This window comes from Chionomys nivalis, chromosome 7 (genome assembly GCF_950005125.1).
Source record: "Chionomys nivalis chromosome 7, mChiNiv1.1, whole genome shotgun sequence".
NCBI lineage: Eukaryota > Metazoa > Chordata > Mammalia > Rodentia > Cricetidae > Chionomys > Chionomys nivalis.
The window spans coordinates 79953189-79970769 of NC_080092.1; the positions used below are offsets into that span (position 1 = coordinate 79953189).

The 17581-nt window shown below is 44.8% G+C and overlaps 1 protein-coding gene across 1 annotated transcript; it reads right to left on the bottom strand.

Annotated features, from left to right (window-relative positions):
* Positions 1 to 1985: 1985 nt before the first annotated feature.
* LOC130877435 (keratin, type I cuticular Ha3-II) lies at positions 1986 to 8891 on the bottom strand. The gene is made up of 7 exons (XM_057774727.1): positions 8544 to 8891; positions 5514 to 5596; positions 4525 to 4681; positions 3432 to 3593; positions 3215 to 3340; positions 2819 to 3039; positions 1986 to 2103 (listed from the first exon to the last, which is right to left on the bottom strand). Exons 1-7 carry the CDS (start codon positions 8889 to 8891, stop codon positions 1986 to 1988), a joined length of 1215 nt encoding a protein of 404 aa, XP_057630710.1.
* Between the last annotated feature and the right edge of the window lie 8690 nt (positions 8892 to 17581).

A 17581-nucleotide genomic window follows, 5' to 3' on the forward strand; every position in this document is an offset into this window, starting at 1 on the left:
GCTACTTCACGTGCACTGGGATGACCTGGGCTTTGGCTGTTGTTGTTTTATGAAAGGGGAAAACACAGGTGTTCCTGAAAATGTGCAGCCGGAATTCTTGTATTCCATCGGGGGGCGGGGAGGGGGGAACATCAGCTAATCCAGAGACAAGTCTAGCAGTTACTAGGTTTGTGAAAGTATACAGTTAACATAATCCAGCAATTTCATTCTTGTATATCTATACCTCAAATAATTGAAACTATATGCCCAAGTAAGGTGTGAAGACTCACAAGTGAAGGCCCAGGATGAATGCCAAGCCAGCTTAGGCTGTGGAATAAGACTATACCACAATAACAAAAGGGGGTGAAGGAGATGACTCACATGGTAGAGAGCTTGCTAAGTGAGAATCCACGTTTAGATCCCCGGTACCCACATAAAATAGCTGGAGGGTGACTCGTGCCCATAATTCTAGCATTGGGAAGTCTAAACAGAAGGGTTCCAGAGTTCCACTGGCCAGTCTACCCAAGTCAGTGAGCTCTAGGCTCAACAAGAGACCTCATCTTCAAAACTATAATGGAAAGCAAAAGAGAAAAATGGACAGTATTGACCTCTGGGTTCCATAAGTGCACATACGGGCATGCATACCTGTATGAACACGCGTCACAAGTAATACACATAGAAAGAAGGAAGAGAAGGAGGGAAGGAGTATAGAGAAAAAAAAACTCATGTCCATACTCAAGCTTGAACCCAAAGATTTAAGATAATGCTACTCTAATAACTCAAAACTGAAAACAATCCAAAAACGCAATGCTCACAGTACATGTTATATTCTGGAGAATGGGTTGATCTAAAGACACTAGATTATACCAGAGCAGCCAGTCATAGAATATCCTATGATTCTACTCACATTATTACCAGACTTAGGGTCACACCCAGAGCCCCAAAAGCCAGTTTTAACTATCCATCTTCAGTAAACCCAATTAAATCAGCTGTATTGCTAACGAGAGAGAGAGAGAGAGAGAGAGAGAGAGAGAGAGAGAGAGAGAGAGAGAGATTCATTCAATGTGACCATATTGGGAAGAGGGATAAGGAGATCCAGTAACGAACCCCAAGAACTTCTTCAGGGTTCTGAAGTCCAAGTTTAAGTAGAAAGCTGGGTTAAGCATATTGAGGCGGTCTAGGTCAAAGTGTAGTCCTGCCTGTCACTGGTCCACCGTTGTTTTGGCTTCACTCTCCTGCAAGGCTCTCTGACATATTGTAAATATCTTCCCAGGGAAAAAAGTTTCCCCTCTGGTTTTAGGCTCTCTCTTTTCCAGGCATGAGATCCATGGGGAATTCCAGTTTCTTAAGCCCATTGCGTAACAGAATTCCTTTTAGTAGTTTAATAGATTCAAACTCCTGTCCTTGTCTTGTAGTGACTTAGACAAGAAAATAACAAGAACTCTGGAGGTGTCAGCCCGTAATGGATGTGTTTATCACATTCACATGAGACTTTTTGCCCAACTGTTCTGCCTGTTTAATGCCAGCCTGCATGAATGCTGGCACTCATTGTGTCTAAGGAACGATAGGACAGGATGGGGTTAAACTATAAAGTACCCTTATGCTTTCAAGTGGCTTTATAAAAACCATACAAAGAACAAATATTCTGAAAAGGATGGATACAAGTGAAACTCACTTCTGTTTGCAAGAGGAAAATTTATTAGGTTTGGGGGAACTGCAAGAAAAGACAGAAGAGGCAGAGAGACCCACAAAATACCTGTGTGGCCCCTTCACAGCTCAGGTCTCTCAGACCACCAAAACACAAGTAGTTGGTCATGAAGAAACCCTGAATGAAGATGGCCCAGTAGGCCTGGATTCAGGACCAAACCACAGCACCAGGCCTTCGCTCTCCTTCCAGACTATCATTTGTGCAGTGCTGTCTGTGAGGTCAGAAAGGCTGAGCTGATCCATCAATGGTCTTTCTGTCTTTGTGTCTTCGCGCAATCCACCTGCTGGCCTTGGGGTGTTTAGCAGCCAAATGTATTGCAGGGGCCACATCGGGAGCGTGTAACACAAGGGTTTGTGACACAGGGTCCAATGGGCTTCTCACAGGCATTGGTGGTGGCGCAGGGGTTGCAGGGCAGCCTGGGACACAAGATCATTAGAGTCAGCATGAGAAAGGAAGTTTTCCAAAAGCAGGATCGGCTAAAAACAGGGAGCCCATTCTCTGACTTTTAGAGAGCAAGCCTTGTTCAGATCTCTCCTCGACAGAGTTCAGAGACACTGGTAGCAGGGAGTAGAAGATGCTGGCGTGGGAGTAAGGCCTTCTGTTTAACCCTGGGGACACAGGGAAGTCACTTCACTTCTAAGCCTCTGCCTCAAACCTAGAACGTGGCATTGGTGATGTCCACCTCACAGATCGAAACCTGCCTGAGCTGCCACTTGGCCTGCTCTACTTATGATTAAGTCATCTTCCTTGAAGATGCTCAAATGCGAGAAGATGGTTATAGTGGATAGAATTCCTTCCCCTGAATGCTTCTAACAAGGATTCAAAGAAATAGTAGACCTACAATTCTGGTTTAATCAAAGCAATGATTGCTGGAGTTTCCTATTTCCTTTCCATGTCAGAAAACATTTATGAAAATAAAAAAAATTTTACCCATAAGTCAAAGAATTACCAGCCTTGTGACTATTTTTCAGGACATAAAGTATCTTTAGTCGGGGTCATGCTGGCAACAAGCACCTTACACCAGTCTCTAGAGATGCCCTTGTATCTGACCTGCATCCTCCAAGTGCAGTATGCTTCCTAAGGTACTCCGTGTGTGCCTCACAGGGGTGGATACACCCTCCAGCAACTCACTTGCAGTCCTCGCTCTCCAGCAGGCCCCTGTACGTGTTGATCTCACACTCCAGCCTGGCCCGGATGTCCAGCAGCACCTGGTACTCCTGGTTCTGACGCTCCAAGTCAGCCCGGATCTCACCAAGCTGGGACTCCACGTTGGTGATCAGGCACTGCACCTGGGACAGCTGGGAGCTGTAGCGAGCCTCGCTCTCTGTCAGGGTGTTTTCCAGAGAGTTTCTCTGTGGGGGAGAAGACAAAGGCTGTCACACAGCTGTCCCCTCTAAAGGTCCCTGCATGGCCTTCCAAGGGAGTCACAGCCTTCAAGAGCTAGGAAGAGGGAGTGGCCCCAGGGCATCCCAGTGACTCTGCCTCCCGACTCCACACTGCTCAGCAGCAGGTCTGGACACTACACACCAGGTTGTGCTGGGCCTGCAGCTCGATCTCCAGGGCGTTGACTGTGCGTCTCAGCTCGATGATCTCTGCCTGGCAGGACTGCAGCTGCTCTGAGCTGGACACCACCTGCTTGTTCAGCTCCTCGCTCTGCAAAAGGCAATGGCAGAGACAAAATCAGACCCTGCCTTAGAGTCCTGGGGGACTCAGTTCCTGGGTGACCGTGAGCTCAGACGCCCACCTGTGTGGTGAACCATTCCTCCACTTCTCTGCGGTTGGTTTCCACCAGGGCCTCGTACTGACACCTGGTCTCATTGAGCACACGGTTCAGGTCCACAGTGGGAGCGGCGTCCACCTCCACGTTGAGGCGGTCTCCAAGCTGGCAGCGCAGGGTGTTGACTTCCTGGTGGGGGAAAGGCAAAGGATGAGCCACAGATCTAAGGAGGCTTCCATACTTTAAGAAGCATGCTGGGAGTGCACCTTTAATGCAAAAGACTTTAAAAATATGGATGCCTGTCAGAAACAAGTTTATCATGAACGCTCTTTAGAGGAAAGGAAATTTAGCATAAATATTATGAGAGTATCAAGAACTGTAGTGGAAGAAGCATTGCATCAAAGTTAGAAAACCTGAGTCCAGTAGACGGAAATCACCCCTGGTGACTCGATCTGAGTCCCTTCCCTCATCTCTGTATGAAGATTCTTGGGTAAGTTATTGTTAATATTTCTTGGAACTCCAAGATTCTGCCATTCCCTTCTGCTTTTGTATTTGTTATGTGATAAGCGATTTGCAATTGTTGCCACTTAAATATGGAGAAACTCTGTTTAATGTTGTCCATTCTGCGTCCTCTAAGGTCATATCCTGTCCATTAGAACTGTTTCCCCCTTGGGAAGCAATCTGATGCAGCTGATTTCCTCAAATCTCATTCAACCATGAGGTCTGAAGCAACCGTTATGGAAGTTTCTTCTTTTCTCCCATCTTCTCATCCACCCATCTGCACACGCACCCGTCTACTAGTTTGGTATCCATTTGCCTGGACTTCACAAAGGACAGACGCCTTATTTGTCTCTTTCTAAACTTCATCATTGATTTGATAGCTACTCGGAAAATAACAGAATTCATGTGAGTCTTGGCCCATGCATCTGATCCCGTGTGAACACAGATCAACTTCCTCCTGTCAAAGAGATCAACCTGGGCCCCATTGCCCAATCATCTCTCAAAACTATCCTTTATTCAACTAGCAAAAACATTGAATTAATCGCATAACCCAAGACCTACCTTCCCCTGCTGAGAGGGATCCTCAGTACTGAGATGTTAGTGACCGAGACTTCCTTACCTCCTCATGGTTCTGCTTGAGACACAGCAGCTCCTGCTTCAGAGACTCCACCTGAGCCTCCAGGTCAGACGCACAAAGGGTCAGCTCATCCAGGATCCTGCGCAGGCCATTGATGTCCGACTCCACCAGCTGCCTCAGGGACAGCTCAGTCTGGTACCTGCACACATAGTCAAAAGTCAGAAGACATCCATGAGGAAGAGGTTCCGTTTGGATAACCCAGTCAAACCCACTCAACTTTGAGTTTGTTTCATTTTAAATGTTCTGAAAGAAAAGCATCGCTGTGGTAAGGTGACCTGTCTCCTTCCAGGACCCACAGAGAAGGTGTTGTCTGTGGTTTCATCCATCAATTCCTGCATTGGTTCTAAGAATCCATCCACAGGTTGCTATCAGGGAAGTCTACCGTCTCTATCCTCTTGGGTTGCTACACTTCCCAATTCTGCTATAACCTGTCTTCCTTCCTTTCCAACTACCCTGAGGATCCTGAAACTCAAAGTCACTTAGATCCAGTTTTGTCATTAGATGTCGAGAGGTGGATTCTTTAATCTCCCTGAGCCTTGATTGTAAAATGAAAATAAAACTAACGCTTTATTGTTTGGGGCTGAATATGAAAAAAAATGATACTTGTGAGATATTCTTACAACTCCTATAGGTCTTTTATGGGACCTATAGAAGGTTGCATGGAAGATTCAAAAGATTATTATGATTACAATTTTACCTGAAAATACTGATTAATTCACTGAAAAAATAGCTTTTGCCTCTTTTTTATGACATACTAACTCCTTTGGGATGTAATGATAATACCCTTCTTCCAGATAAACTTAAAACATAGACCCTCAGCTCTCAGTGAAGAGACCTTGGCTTTTGACCCAACTCTAACCCAAGTCACAATAGCACTGAGAAGCTGTGTCTGGCACAACCCTGGAACAAGGAGTCGTCGCTTTGAACTTCAGTCTCTCCCTAGGCTGCTCTGGTCATTACAAATGTCTTACTTGGTCCTGAAGTCATCGGCTGCCAGCTTGGCATTGTCAATCTTCACCACCAGCCTGGCGTTCTCAGACTTGCCACACAGAATCTGCAGGGGATCGATTGCGACATGAGTTATGTTATTATTTTCACCCAGTTGCTCCGTGTCCTTTCAGATTGTCCCATCAGGTACACAAGAATGTGATTCCTTCAGTGAACCATCACGTGACAACCTAAGGTGCTGAGGCGGAACCTAGCCTGGATACCAGAGAGCAAGAGTGCGATTTGAATGTCGCTGCTCATTCACCCACAGCCGGTGGGTACGGTCAGGACTTCTGGGGCCTCTTCTAGTGTTCCTGTAGGAACTGAGCGTACTGGGTAATCAAACCTCAGGTCAGGTGACCAGGGATCCCTGTATGCTCAGGATGAAAGCATTCTTGGACGCTAAAACGGGGCACAAGCAGATAATCAGGACAAGGCGTTATCCAGTCACACCACCTCCACTGGAAAACCCTATCGACCCCTGTCCACTCTGCTGGCACCATGCACTTACTTTAGGTGAAATGTCTTCCCCCACCTAGAAAGCACCGTGTAGAACCCACATCCCTCTTTTTCCAGTACCTCCAAGTGGCCACTTCTTCCATGTACACTATATGTTTTCCATAGCTCTTCTTACAACCTTGGCTGTGGTCACTCTTCCCCACACCTCTCTACCCTATGAAGCTGTGATCTCCTACTGGAATGAAGTTTTCTTTCTCAGCATTTTACCCCTGATCCCTGACCCCTGACCCTTACCCTAGCACTTTGCCTAATGCTCACCAACTATGAGTGAATAAATAATGATATTCAAGTCATACTAATCCTTTCTGGCATTCACTGTGTCAGGACAGCAGACAGACAATTCCCTCCACAAACCAATGGCCTGCACAGCCAGACATAAACTCCTATGTGTTGGGTCTGGGAAAGTGTTTAAATGGTAAAGTGCTTGCTTTGCAAAACAAGGACCTGAGTTCAATCACCAGAACTCAAGTTTTTAAAAAAATCATGGTGTAGTAGCCCTCACTGACATGCCCAGCACTGAGAAGACAGAGACAGAGTCCTGTGGCTTGCTGACCCGCCTACTTGACAAGTTCCAGGCCAATAGATAACCTTGTTTCAGAAAAAAAAAAAAAACAGAGGTGAATGGCACTTAGGAATGGCACTAGGTTGTCCTCTGCCCTACACACACACACACACACACACACGCACACACACCAACATGCACGCATGCACATATGCAATACATACATGAGGACTCATGCACACATCAATAGGCACCTGCAATTACATATGCACTACACATAGACACACAAAAAAAAGAATCCTGCTTGTCATTCAAATACCACTTTGATACTGGTTCTTTTGAGGATCCTTCCAATTCCCACTTTTTGTGGCCTCTACTCCTGTCTTCATGGCCCTGTATGCCATTTGCCTACATACCTGTTCTAGTGAATGGTGTGTGTGTGTGTGTGTGTGTGTGCGTGCATGCATGCATGCTTTGTGTGTGTGTGTGTGTGTGTGTGTGTGTGTGTGTGTGTGTGTGTGAAAGGGGGGGGAGCTTCTGGAGCTGGTAGTTTTCCTGGTTTACCAAAGCTATCTTTTAAAGTAGTTGCAAAGAACGAATTCAGATGCACAGTATTGTTTTAAAATGATATAACCTGTCTGAAAGCAAGAAAGGGGCATCATAATAAGCCTTTGAAAATGAGCTATTCAGCTGTCTCTGTGGATTTCTCCATCATGATCTTGGCCTTTGCTCATATATTCCCTCCTCCTTCTCTTCTATTGGATTCCCGCAGAGCCTGGCCTGGTGCTTGGTTGTGGATCTCTGCATCTGGCCCATCAGTTAGTGGATGAAGGCTCTATGATGACAGTTGGGCTATTCACCAATCTGATTACAGGGGAAAGTCAGTTTGGGCTCTCCCTCCACTACTGCTAGGAGTCCTAGCTGGGGTCATCCTTGTGGATTCTTGGGAATTTCCCTAGCAGTGGGTTTCTCCCTAATCCTATAGTGGCTCCCTCTATCAAGATACCTCCTTCATTGCCCTCCTACTCCATTCCTCTCCCCCACTGACCATAACATTTCCTCACGTTCTCATCCTCCATTCCCTGCCATTTACTGCCCTCCTTGCTCCCAGTTTACCCAAGAGATCTCATCTAATTCCCCTTCCCAGGGTGATTTGTGTGTCCCTCTTAGGGCCCTCCTTGTTACCCAGCTTCTCCAGAGTTGCAGATTGCACTCTGGATATCCTTTGCTTTACATCTAGTATCCACTTATGAGTGAGTACATACTGTGTCTGTCTTTCTGAGTCTGGGTTACCTCACTCAGGATGGTGGTTTTTCTAGCTCCATCCATTTGCCTGCATACAGAGATAGCTGAACCAAGCTCATGGAAACTCATGAACTCTAGACCAACAGCTGTGGAGCCTCAATGGGACCAAAATAGGCCCTCCATTGTGAAAGACAGTGGAGAAGCTTGGACTCTCTGAGGGGTCCCTTGCAGTAGGACCAGGATCTATCCCTGGTGCGTGAGCTGCCTTGGTGGAACCCGTTCCCTATGGTGGGATGCCATGCTCAGCATTAACGTAGGGGAGGGACTTTGTCCTGTCCCAACTTAATGTGCCAGGCTTGTTGACTTCCCATGGGAGCCCTTACTTGCTGGGAGGACTGAAAAGGTGGTGAACTGGGGGAGGAGACAAGGGAGTGGGAGGGAGAACTGTGGTTGGGATGTAAAATGAAATTTTTAAAAATTAGTTAAAAATAAAAATAAACTAGTTTTTCTGGTTTGAGGTAAGAAGCAATGTTTAAAAAAAAAACTTCAGGTTAATTTGGCACTAATACTGAATCTGCATACTTCCATTATGGTGATTCCAAAAGGGGTTTTCAAAGACATATCTCTTTAGGACAGTGAATTCTACATCACTTCTAACCGTAAGCAGCCTTATCTCTGTTCTGACTTCATTATGTTCAACTGGAATAAATAATTCATTCAACTGACATTATGACGCTCATTCCCTCACCTTCTGCTGCAGTTCCTCGATGGTCCTGAAGTAGGCCTGGTAGGCAGGGCACACCAGAGGGTCCTGCTGCTGGTTCCTCTCCTGGATCCGACTTTCCAGTTCTGCATTCTCTCTCTCCAGCTGCCGCACCTTCTCCATATAGCTGGCCAGGCGGTCATTCAGGAACTGCATGGTCTCCTTCTCGTTGCCATTGAAGGAGCCCTCACAGAACCAATTGCAGTTGCCAATATTGGCAGGGATGTTGCAGGCCCCGGGCAGGGTGCAGCTGTGGCAGCTGTTGGGTATACAGGGCCGGGAGGAGCAGCTGGTGCGGCAGCTCATGGTGGGCAGGCAGCAGTTGTACGGCATGGTGCTGGAGGGAGCAGAGCTAGGAGAGTTGGCTTCTACACCTGATGTTCTGTCTCTGGTACTGTCTCCCCGTGCTTTCCAGAGCTTTATATACTGTCAGTGGTGGGTGTGGTGACCATGTAAAACATTTATTTCCCTTTTGCTCTCATTACCAATTTTCCATTTGTTACTTAGACACCTCGCATGAGTCCTTGAGCTCATAAAATGTTTTACTTTGGCTTCCTGCTATGTCAGGACTCCTCACCAATCATGCTGGTTAGTTCAGACGAGCTTCATGGTTTGGCTTCAAAGCAACCAACTTTGCCAACAACAGCACTTAACTTACTGGGTATTAAGTTACAGTAGCTTCTGGCCCTCAGATTTGGGGGCACTTCTGATCTCCTTCTCCCGAGCTTAGGAAAGGGCTGTGTCTGATTCAGCTCAGTGCAGTGTCTGGGAGGAAGACCATCTGAGCATCTTTTTGGAAACCAAACTGGTTGGTAGAGAATCCCAAAAGCAAACATCAAAAAATACAAGCTGAAAAAAAAAAAAAAAATACAAGCTGGCTCAGTGCCGCCATACCATCCAAGTGGGCGGGGACAACAGCAAGCCTCTTCCTAGGGAGTTACAGGAGTCTCCTGGGGTCCATTTGTGCTGTAGTGTCCTCATAGAAACGCTTAGAAAACTAACATTTTGGGGCAGCTATTGAGCATGAAGTATTAAAGTATTTGCACACAGTGCAGCTGTAATTGACTCCTGCTTGCTTGAGTGCCCATTTGGTACCAGACACTGAGTGAGTTAGGTAGCTCCTATGCATTAACTCCTTCAGGGACCACAAAGCCTTGTAAGAGTTTGCAAGGTGGCCTCAGACTCTTCCCAAGATCCTAGAGGTCCACTGTGGTCGAACCAAGATCAAAAGCAGATTTCCCTAATTCCAGTGACCATGTTCTCACAACAGCATGGAACTCTCCCACTTCCAATAACTTTACTAGAGCATGGAATAATGTGTGATAGACGGAATTCAGTCAGACTCAGCCACTGCCTGGCAGTGCTTCTCCCCAGCCCTACCACCCATCAGTATGAACCGAGAAATAAGTCTATTCTTCCTTTAAGAGCCCAAGTCATTTCTATTCTAATGAAAGTCTACTTAACAAGACCACATCGCTCCCACTAGAAGTTGGAGAGAAGCCAACTCGTAGTTAATCTAATGCAGAAACACTTGAGCCTAGTCCTCCAAGAGGTGTGATCCCTCAGTGCCTGCATCTGTCACGTGCTAAGGTGACATCTCAAGACCACCAGCACATTCTGGCAAACACTTCTTCTGCCTTCCAACCTTCCTAGATGGAGCTTTGAACAGTTGGGATTGTATGTCTAATCTATCAGTGTGCCAAATACAAAAGGCATTCTTAAAGTTTTACTTCTTGGAAACACGGAGCTAATTCCTATCACATAGTTAATGCTCAGATCCTCCTTCATTCAAAGGTGCGCTGGGACCCTGCTCTTTTCATTACTCTCATGGAAGACGTATTTTAAGGCTGTATCACATTTTGGAGCCAGCCAGATGTTATTTGAAACTAAACCTATTAAGTGAAGTAGACATCCATGCCGAGTCATTTCTTTAATGGGTCAGAAAGAAGTTGTGACTACAAAACAATAATGTGTATTTTCTTGAATGATTCTGGTAGTCATTTCCAAGGAAGAGCTAGCTCCAAGCATGGTTCTCGACAGAAAGCAAGCTTTAAGCAAATGAGTGTTCTTTTAAGGCTATTCCTTCCTCATGTTCATAGCCTCTGCCCTCCCACTTAACCCTACTTGTAAATGGTTCTACCGTGACATGTGGATCAGGTGTGCTGATTTATAATCAGTACTGAGTTGATCAAAGCCCAATTGGATGAGCTCACACAACCCAGAAAATAGGTGAAACTGTTAATTTTTTACAGAATCTTCCATTCTTCTCTTCTTCTATACCACCAGCCTCAAAAGACAAAGATCCTAGACAATGCTATTTTCTAAAACGAAAGGATAGTGTGTTGTAGACTAGAAAATATGTTCATGAAGCATGTATAACTATTTCCATAGCTTCGGCCTCAGTCAGAGTGGAATAATACATGGGAAAGATTACTATATTCAAAAATGCATGGTAGAGTTAGAAAAAGACACACATCCTGGGTGGAGGTAGCTGCATTTGCTGAGTAGTGACATGGCTATTATATAATGAATGACTGAAAGGGCGTGGATCTGGTAAGAAAAGAAACAAATTTCAGTTTGTTTCCTAGGAATTCTTAGAAGTAAGCCCTTCTCATTGGTTCCATTTACTATATGCTGTGTGTTCTCAACTTTACATAAATGATGATATTGTCCCTGGCCAATGACCCTTCAATAAACATGATGGGAAGATGAAATCCTAACAACCAGAAAGGTTTTATAGTTACCTGTATCATTGTGTCAGACGCTGTGGCTGAGGCTTCTGGTTTCAAGATGTGAGCCAATGGCATCTGAGGTTTAAGGACACTATTCATTATAGAAGCCAAGGTTATTTCCATGCCAGAGATCACACACAAACTCAGCAGTAGTATTTAACCATGGAGTGAAGTCAGGGCAAGTCTTTTGCTGGAGCCACCTTTCCTGTCTTTAAAGTCATGAGGAAACCTCCCTTCTCTTTCCCAATGTCACGTCCACGATGGTGAGAATTTACTGTTTGAAATTCTCATCAGGACACAGCATATAAAAGATATGTTCTTTCAGAAATGCAAAAACGGTACATTGGGTTCCTCACAAATTTCTTTATTACATGTTAGGGTATGCAAATGGCAGCGAGAAATTGTGAATGGTAACACTGGGCAAGCATGAGGATTTCTCACATCAAAAAGCAGTCCTGTTTAAGTCAAGAAGTTCCAAGTTCACCCGTGCTATGGTTTCAACTCTAGAATAGAAGAAGGTGCAACAATCCAAAACAATATAACTTAATGATTTTACTTACTTATTGTTATCATGTGTATGTCCATGAGTGTAGGCACACACACACGTGTGTGGAGGTCAGACAACAACTTTCCGTAGCTATTTCCCTCCTTCTACCTCTGTGTGGATATCAACTCATCAGCCTTGCATGGCAATCACTTTGCTAGCTGATCCATCCCATCAGCCCTAACAATGGTTTTATTCTACCTGGGATGGCTAGATTAAGGAACTCGGAGAAGAAGTTAAAATCTGGTGTGTAGAGTGCTCTACAGGTCTAGAGAAAGAGCAAATGTTAGCACAATTTCTCAAAGCCCAGCAGATAAAGTAGCTTGGGGCTTAGTGTGACCGTGTGGTAAGCTTTTGCATTACACTCAGTGTCAAGTGATAATTTGAGGTGAGCATGAAGGAGCTCTGAGGCGACAGCTTCCTACAGACCATGCCCCTTCACAGTCACCAGTGAACTCCCTCTTTGTATGTCCAATATGATTCTCCTCTCCTTTGGTCTGTATTCTGTTGGCCATCCCCACAGTGGAGTTCTTGGCTTCTTTTGGTTCTATGTCACCTAAACTGTTCCTCTATTTTCCTCCCCAATTTCTGTACCCAGATGTCCTCAAAAACCTGAAAAAAAAAAAAAAGCTGTGAACATCATGTTGGGAATTTTGAAGCACGCTATGTCAGCTCTGTCACTTCCGTCAGTGGTCCCCAAGGCTCTTTTGTAGTCTACCATCTTCCCTTCTGATTGGTTTAATAAAGAGTTGAATGGCCAACTATAGCTAGGCAGGAAGAAGTTAGGCAGGATTTCCAGAAACAGAGAGGATGGAAGGAGAAGAAAAGGAGAAGACAGGGAGAGGAAACAAGAGGTGCAAGATGGAAGAGAGATATAAATGTGTTAATTTAAGTTATAAGAACTAATTAGGAGCAAGTCCTAAGCTATAGGCCAAGTTTTCATAATTAATAAGTCTCCATGTCATTATTTGGGAGTTGGCTGGCGGGACAGAGAAAGACTCTTTATATTATGACTCCTACAGCTCTGGCTACCACCCTTATTTAAATAACTCTCTAACAAATCCAGCCGTTTGTGGAGATGGAGGAGGAGTGGATGGGGAGAGGGTTGATGGGAAAGAGGAAGAGAAGGGAAGGAAGGGAGGGGAGGAGGGAAGGAGGGAAGAAGAGAGGGGAGAAGGGAGGGGAAACTATTTAGTATGTAAAATAAATGGGGAAAATGTTATTTAAATTTAAAAAGAAAAGAAGTATACTTAAAAACAAACTTTTTCTTTTTTTTTTTTTTTTTTTTTTTTTTTTTTTTTTTTTGGATTTTCAAGACAGGGTTTCTCCATAGCTTTTGGTTCCTGTCCTGGAACTAGCTCTTGTAGACCAGGCTGACCTCGAACTCACAGAGATCTGCCTGCCTCTGCCTCCCGAGTGCTGGGATTAAAGGCGTGCGCCACCACTGCCCGGCTAAAAACATACTTTTTAAGATGGCTGTACCACCATTGTTTCCTTTCAGGAGGCTCAAAAACTTCAGACCCAGGGTCTGGGAAGTTGACTTGGTGGTTATGAGCACTTTTTGATCTTGAAGAGGACCTGAAATTTTTTCCAACATGCACATGACAACTCACAATCATCTGTAACTGCAGTTCCAGGGGATTCAGTGCCTTCTTCTGACAGCCATGGATAGCAGGTGCACACTTGTTACACATACATACATGTAGGCTAAAAATTCAGACATGTAAAATAAAATAATCAGTTTTTAAAAGAGAAAAAACTTTATACCTATAGCAGGTGTTTGTGATGATTAACTTATGTCCTCGGGAATGGTGAGGGTGGATTAAAGATGGGTATATGTATTATGTGTGTTTGAGTCTTCAAAGAGACAGATTATAGACAGTCAGATAATAAGCCACAAAAGGATGGAATGTGCACAGAGAATTTGGATTGTGTATATTGTGTTTTCTTTTGTTTTTTTGACTGGAGAAAGACATTTGATTCTGGGAACTACTTAAAAAAAGGTATCTTGACTTTAAAATATGGGACTTTAAGTCCAAATGGATTAAAGACCTCAATATCAGTCCAAACACACTGAACCTGATAGAAGAGAAAGTGGGAAGTACTCTACAACACATGGGCACAGGAGAACACTTCCTACGTATAACCCCAGCAGCACAAACACTAAGGACATCATTGAATAAATGGGACCTCCTGAGACTGAGAAGCTTCTGTAAAGCAAAGGACACTGTCACTAAGACAGAAAGGCAACCCACTGACTGGGAGAAGATCTTCACCAACCCAGCAACTGACAAAGGTCTGATATCCAAAATATACAAAGAACTCAAGAAATTAGACCGTAAAAGGTTAATCAATCCAATTATAAAATGGGGCACTGAGCTGAACAGAGACTTTTCAACAGAAGAAGTTCAAATGGCCAAAAGACACTTAAGATCGTGCTCAACTTCCTTAGCAATCAGGGAAATGCAAATCAAGACAACATTAAGATACCATCTTACACCGGTCAGAATGGCTAAAATCAAAAACACCAATGATAGCCTCTGCTGGAGAGGTTGTGGAGAAAGGGGCACTCTCATCCATTGCTGGTGGGAATGCAAACTTGTGCAACCACTTTGGAAAGCAGTGTGGCGGTTTCTCAGGAAAGTCGGGTTCAACCTACCTCTCGACCCAGCAATACCACTATTGGGAATATACCCAAGAGATGCCCAAACATACAACAAAAGTATATGCTCAACTATGTTCATAGCAGCATTGTTTGTAATAGCCAGAACCTGGAAACAACCTAGATGCCCTTCAATGGAAGAATGGATGAAGAAAGTATGGAATATATACATATTAGAGTACTACTCAGCAGTAAAAAACAATGACTTCTTGAATTTTGCATACAAATGGACGGAAATAAAAAACCCTATCCTGAGTGAGGTAAGCCAGACCCAAAAAGAGGAACATGGGATGTACTCACTCATATTTGGTTTCTAGCCATAAATAAAGGACATTGAGACTATAATTCGTGATTCTAGAGAAGCTAAATAAGAAGGTGAACCCAAAGAAAAACATATAAGCATCCCCCTGAATATTAACCTTCATCAGGCGATGAAAGAAGACAGAGACAGAGACCAACATTGGAGCACTGGACTGAAGTCTCATGATCCAAAGGAGGAGCAGACGGAGAGTGAGCACAAGCAAGGAACTCAGGACTGCGAGGGGTGCACCCACACACTGAGGCAATGGGGATGTTCTTTCGGGAACTCACCAAGGCCAGCTGGCCGGGGTCTGAAAAAGCATGGGACAAAACCGGTCTCACTGAACATAATGGACAATGAGGACTACTGAGAACTGAAGAACAATGGCAATGGGTTCTTGATCCTATTGCACGTAATGGCTTTGTGGGAGCCCAGGTAGTTTGGATGCTCACCTTAATAGACCTGGATGGAGGTGGGTGGTCCTTGGACCTCCCACAGGGCAGAGAAACCTGCTTGCTCTTTGGGCTGAGGAGGAAGGAAGACTTGATTGGGGGAGGGGGAGGGAATGGGAGGTGGTGGCGGGGAAGAGGCAGAAATCTTTAATAATTAAATAAATTAATTAATAAAAAATAAAAATAAAAAATAAAATATGGGACTAAGGATATATTGTTTGGAAAATAGGTTCTGATTTTGTTTCCACAGAAGATGAGAGTCTGTGGAATCATTTAAGGCTAACATGCTTTGATGGACCAAGATCCCCTGAAATGTCTCTGTGAATAGCCCCAAAATTACTACACCCAATAATCAGCAGGAAGTAGTCTGGAGAGAGAACTACACCAAAATTCCCTACTGGAGGTTGTGGGACCTAGGGGGATGGCATAGGCGGTGGTGGTACCAGGGGCATCAGCAACCGCAGCACTGGAGCTGAGGCAAGCCAAGGTGAGCCAGAGTCACCCAGACCTCTGGGCTGCCCATCCGTGAGCAGTGTACGGAGAGGCAGTGACTGGAGCAGAGTTTCGCAAGAGTGACAGCCAACTGCAGAGTGCTCAACGTCCAGAAGGCAGCAACAGGGAGGCAGCAGCAGTCCCGGGCTCTGCACATCCAAGAGTTTGACCTGAGGGTCCCATGCAACAGCTGTGGAAGGTCTCTGAGCCCGCCTGCCACCCTAGCTCTCAGCAGCAGCAAAAGGTGCGCCACTCCAGCCCAGTTGGTGCCAGGCCTGGTGGAGACTTTGAGACAGTGACTATGGTTGTTAGGGTATTTTCCAACTTATTGCTATTATATTTGTGCCAAGCCCATGCCAGTCCAAACCCTTGGTCTATTTATATAGAAAAGGGGGACACAAAGAATCAATAAAAAAGTTAAAAAAGAAAAAAAGAAAGCCAAGTAGACGACAAAACAAAGCTGCTCACTAAGTCTCAGCCCCGCTAGGCATGATGGGGTAGACTGACATGAACTGAAGCTGTCTTATAAGTAAACGAAAGCATGGAACTTGAGCTGAGACTTGGTATAATAATGAGAAAAACAGAAAACAGCAGCTTCAAGGGAACGAAAGTTAAACCAATTACCCTTCAGAGTGAACTTTAGCAAGAGAGACAGACTTTGGCCTAAGGTCCAGAGAAAGGCTTCAAGAACTTCATCAAGAGAGATTGCTTAAAATAAAAGAGAAAGAGCGCTCCACTGTGGACACCATGATGGGAGAGGGAATCTGAAGGAAAATGGGGCCTCCAAAGAAAACTCCTAAACAAAAACCCCTGAATAAATTTTTAAGAGATCGTGGATAGTTCAACACTAAGTACCATAATCTGTACAGCACTTGGCATGTATGGAGCCAGATTCTGAAAGGTGCAATAAGATTATCTTGTAGCTGCTAGAGGGAGGGGCTACAGAACCACAGCTCTAATGGTTTCTTTACTTTCTGTTCTAGAGAGCAAGCTTTGGGGAGATCTGCCTGGGTTTATGGATTTGGAGGCAGCTGGAGAGTTTGTGTTCTAACAAGACTGAGATTTGGAAATCATCAGACAATTCAGGAGTCATATGGGTGCTAATAATCCAGGAACAGGGATATAGATGGAGAAAAGCTGGAAGCCGGGGCACACGTGAGCAGAGCTGTGTTGGAAGGTGTGATGGACTGTGAAATCAAGGAAGGTGAGGCAGGGGCTCCAGAGAGATGAGATGAGGTACCTCCAGTGATAAGGTAGTTTAGGAAAAAGAAAAAAATCCTAACGAGGGTGACAAATTGAGAAATTAGCAGGCTGGAGGATTCTTAGAACAGCCAAGGGCCCCCTAGCTGCAGCAAAAGCACCTTGTTTATGGCCAAGCTTTCTGTATGGCAAGCATTTAATGAGAGTCTCCCATCCAGAGAACACCTCTCCCTTGCCCCTCAAGGTTTCCCTCTGAGCATAATACCTAGGTCAATCATTTGATCCATTTACTCGCCCTGCTGGTGAGAGGTATTTTTATGGGACAGCCGTGAATATTTTACAAAGTATGAATATAAATGAGAAACATCTTTACTATGCCAGAGAAATAAAGTTTATTGGGAAGTAAATGAAGCTGCCTCCTTGCATTCCAGAGAATACCAGAGAAGAAAGGAAGGCAGGATATGGAGGCATGTACAGGAAACGCCCTCTATGGTAAACCCCAGAGCTCTGACACCTTCAGCAACAAACAGGCTCAACCTTCAACTGAAGGAGCTTGTCCGGAAGTTGAAGACGTCTGTCTTTGCTTGTTAGTTCTGCAAAACCTGTCAGTTTCTGGCAAACACCGTTGTCATGGTGATGT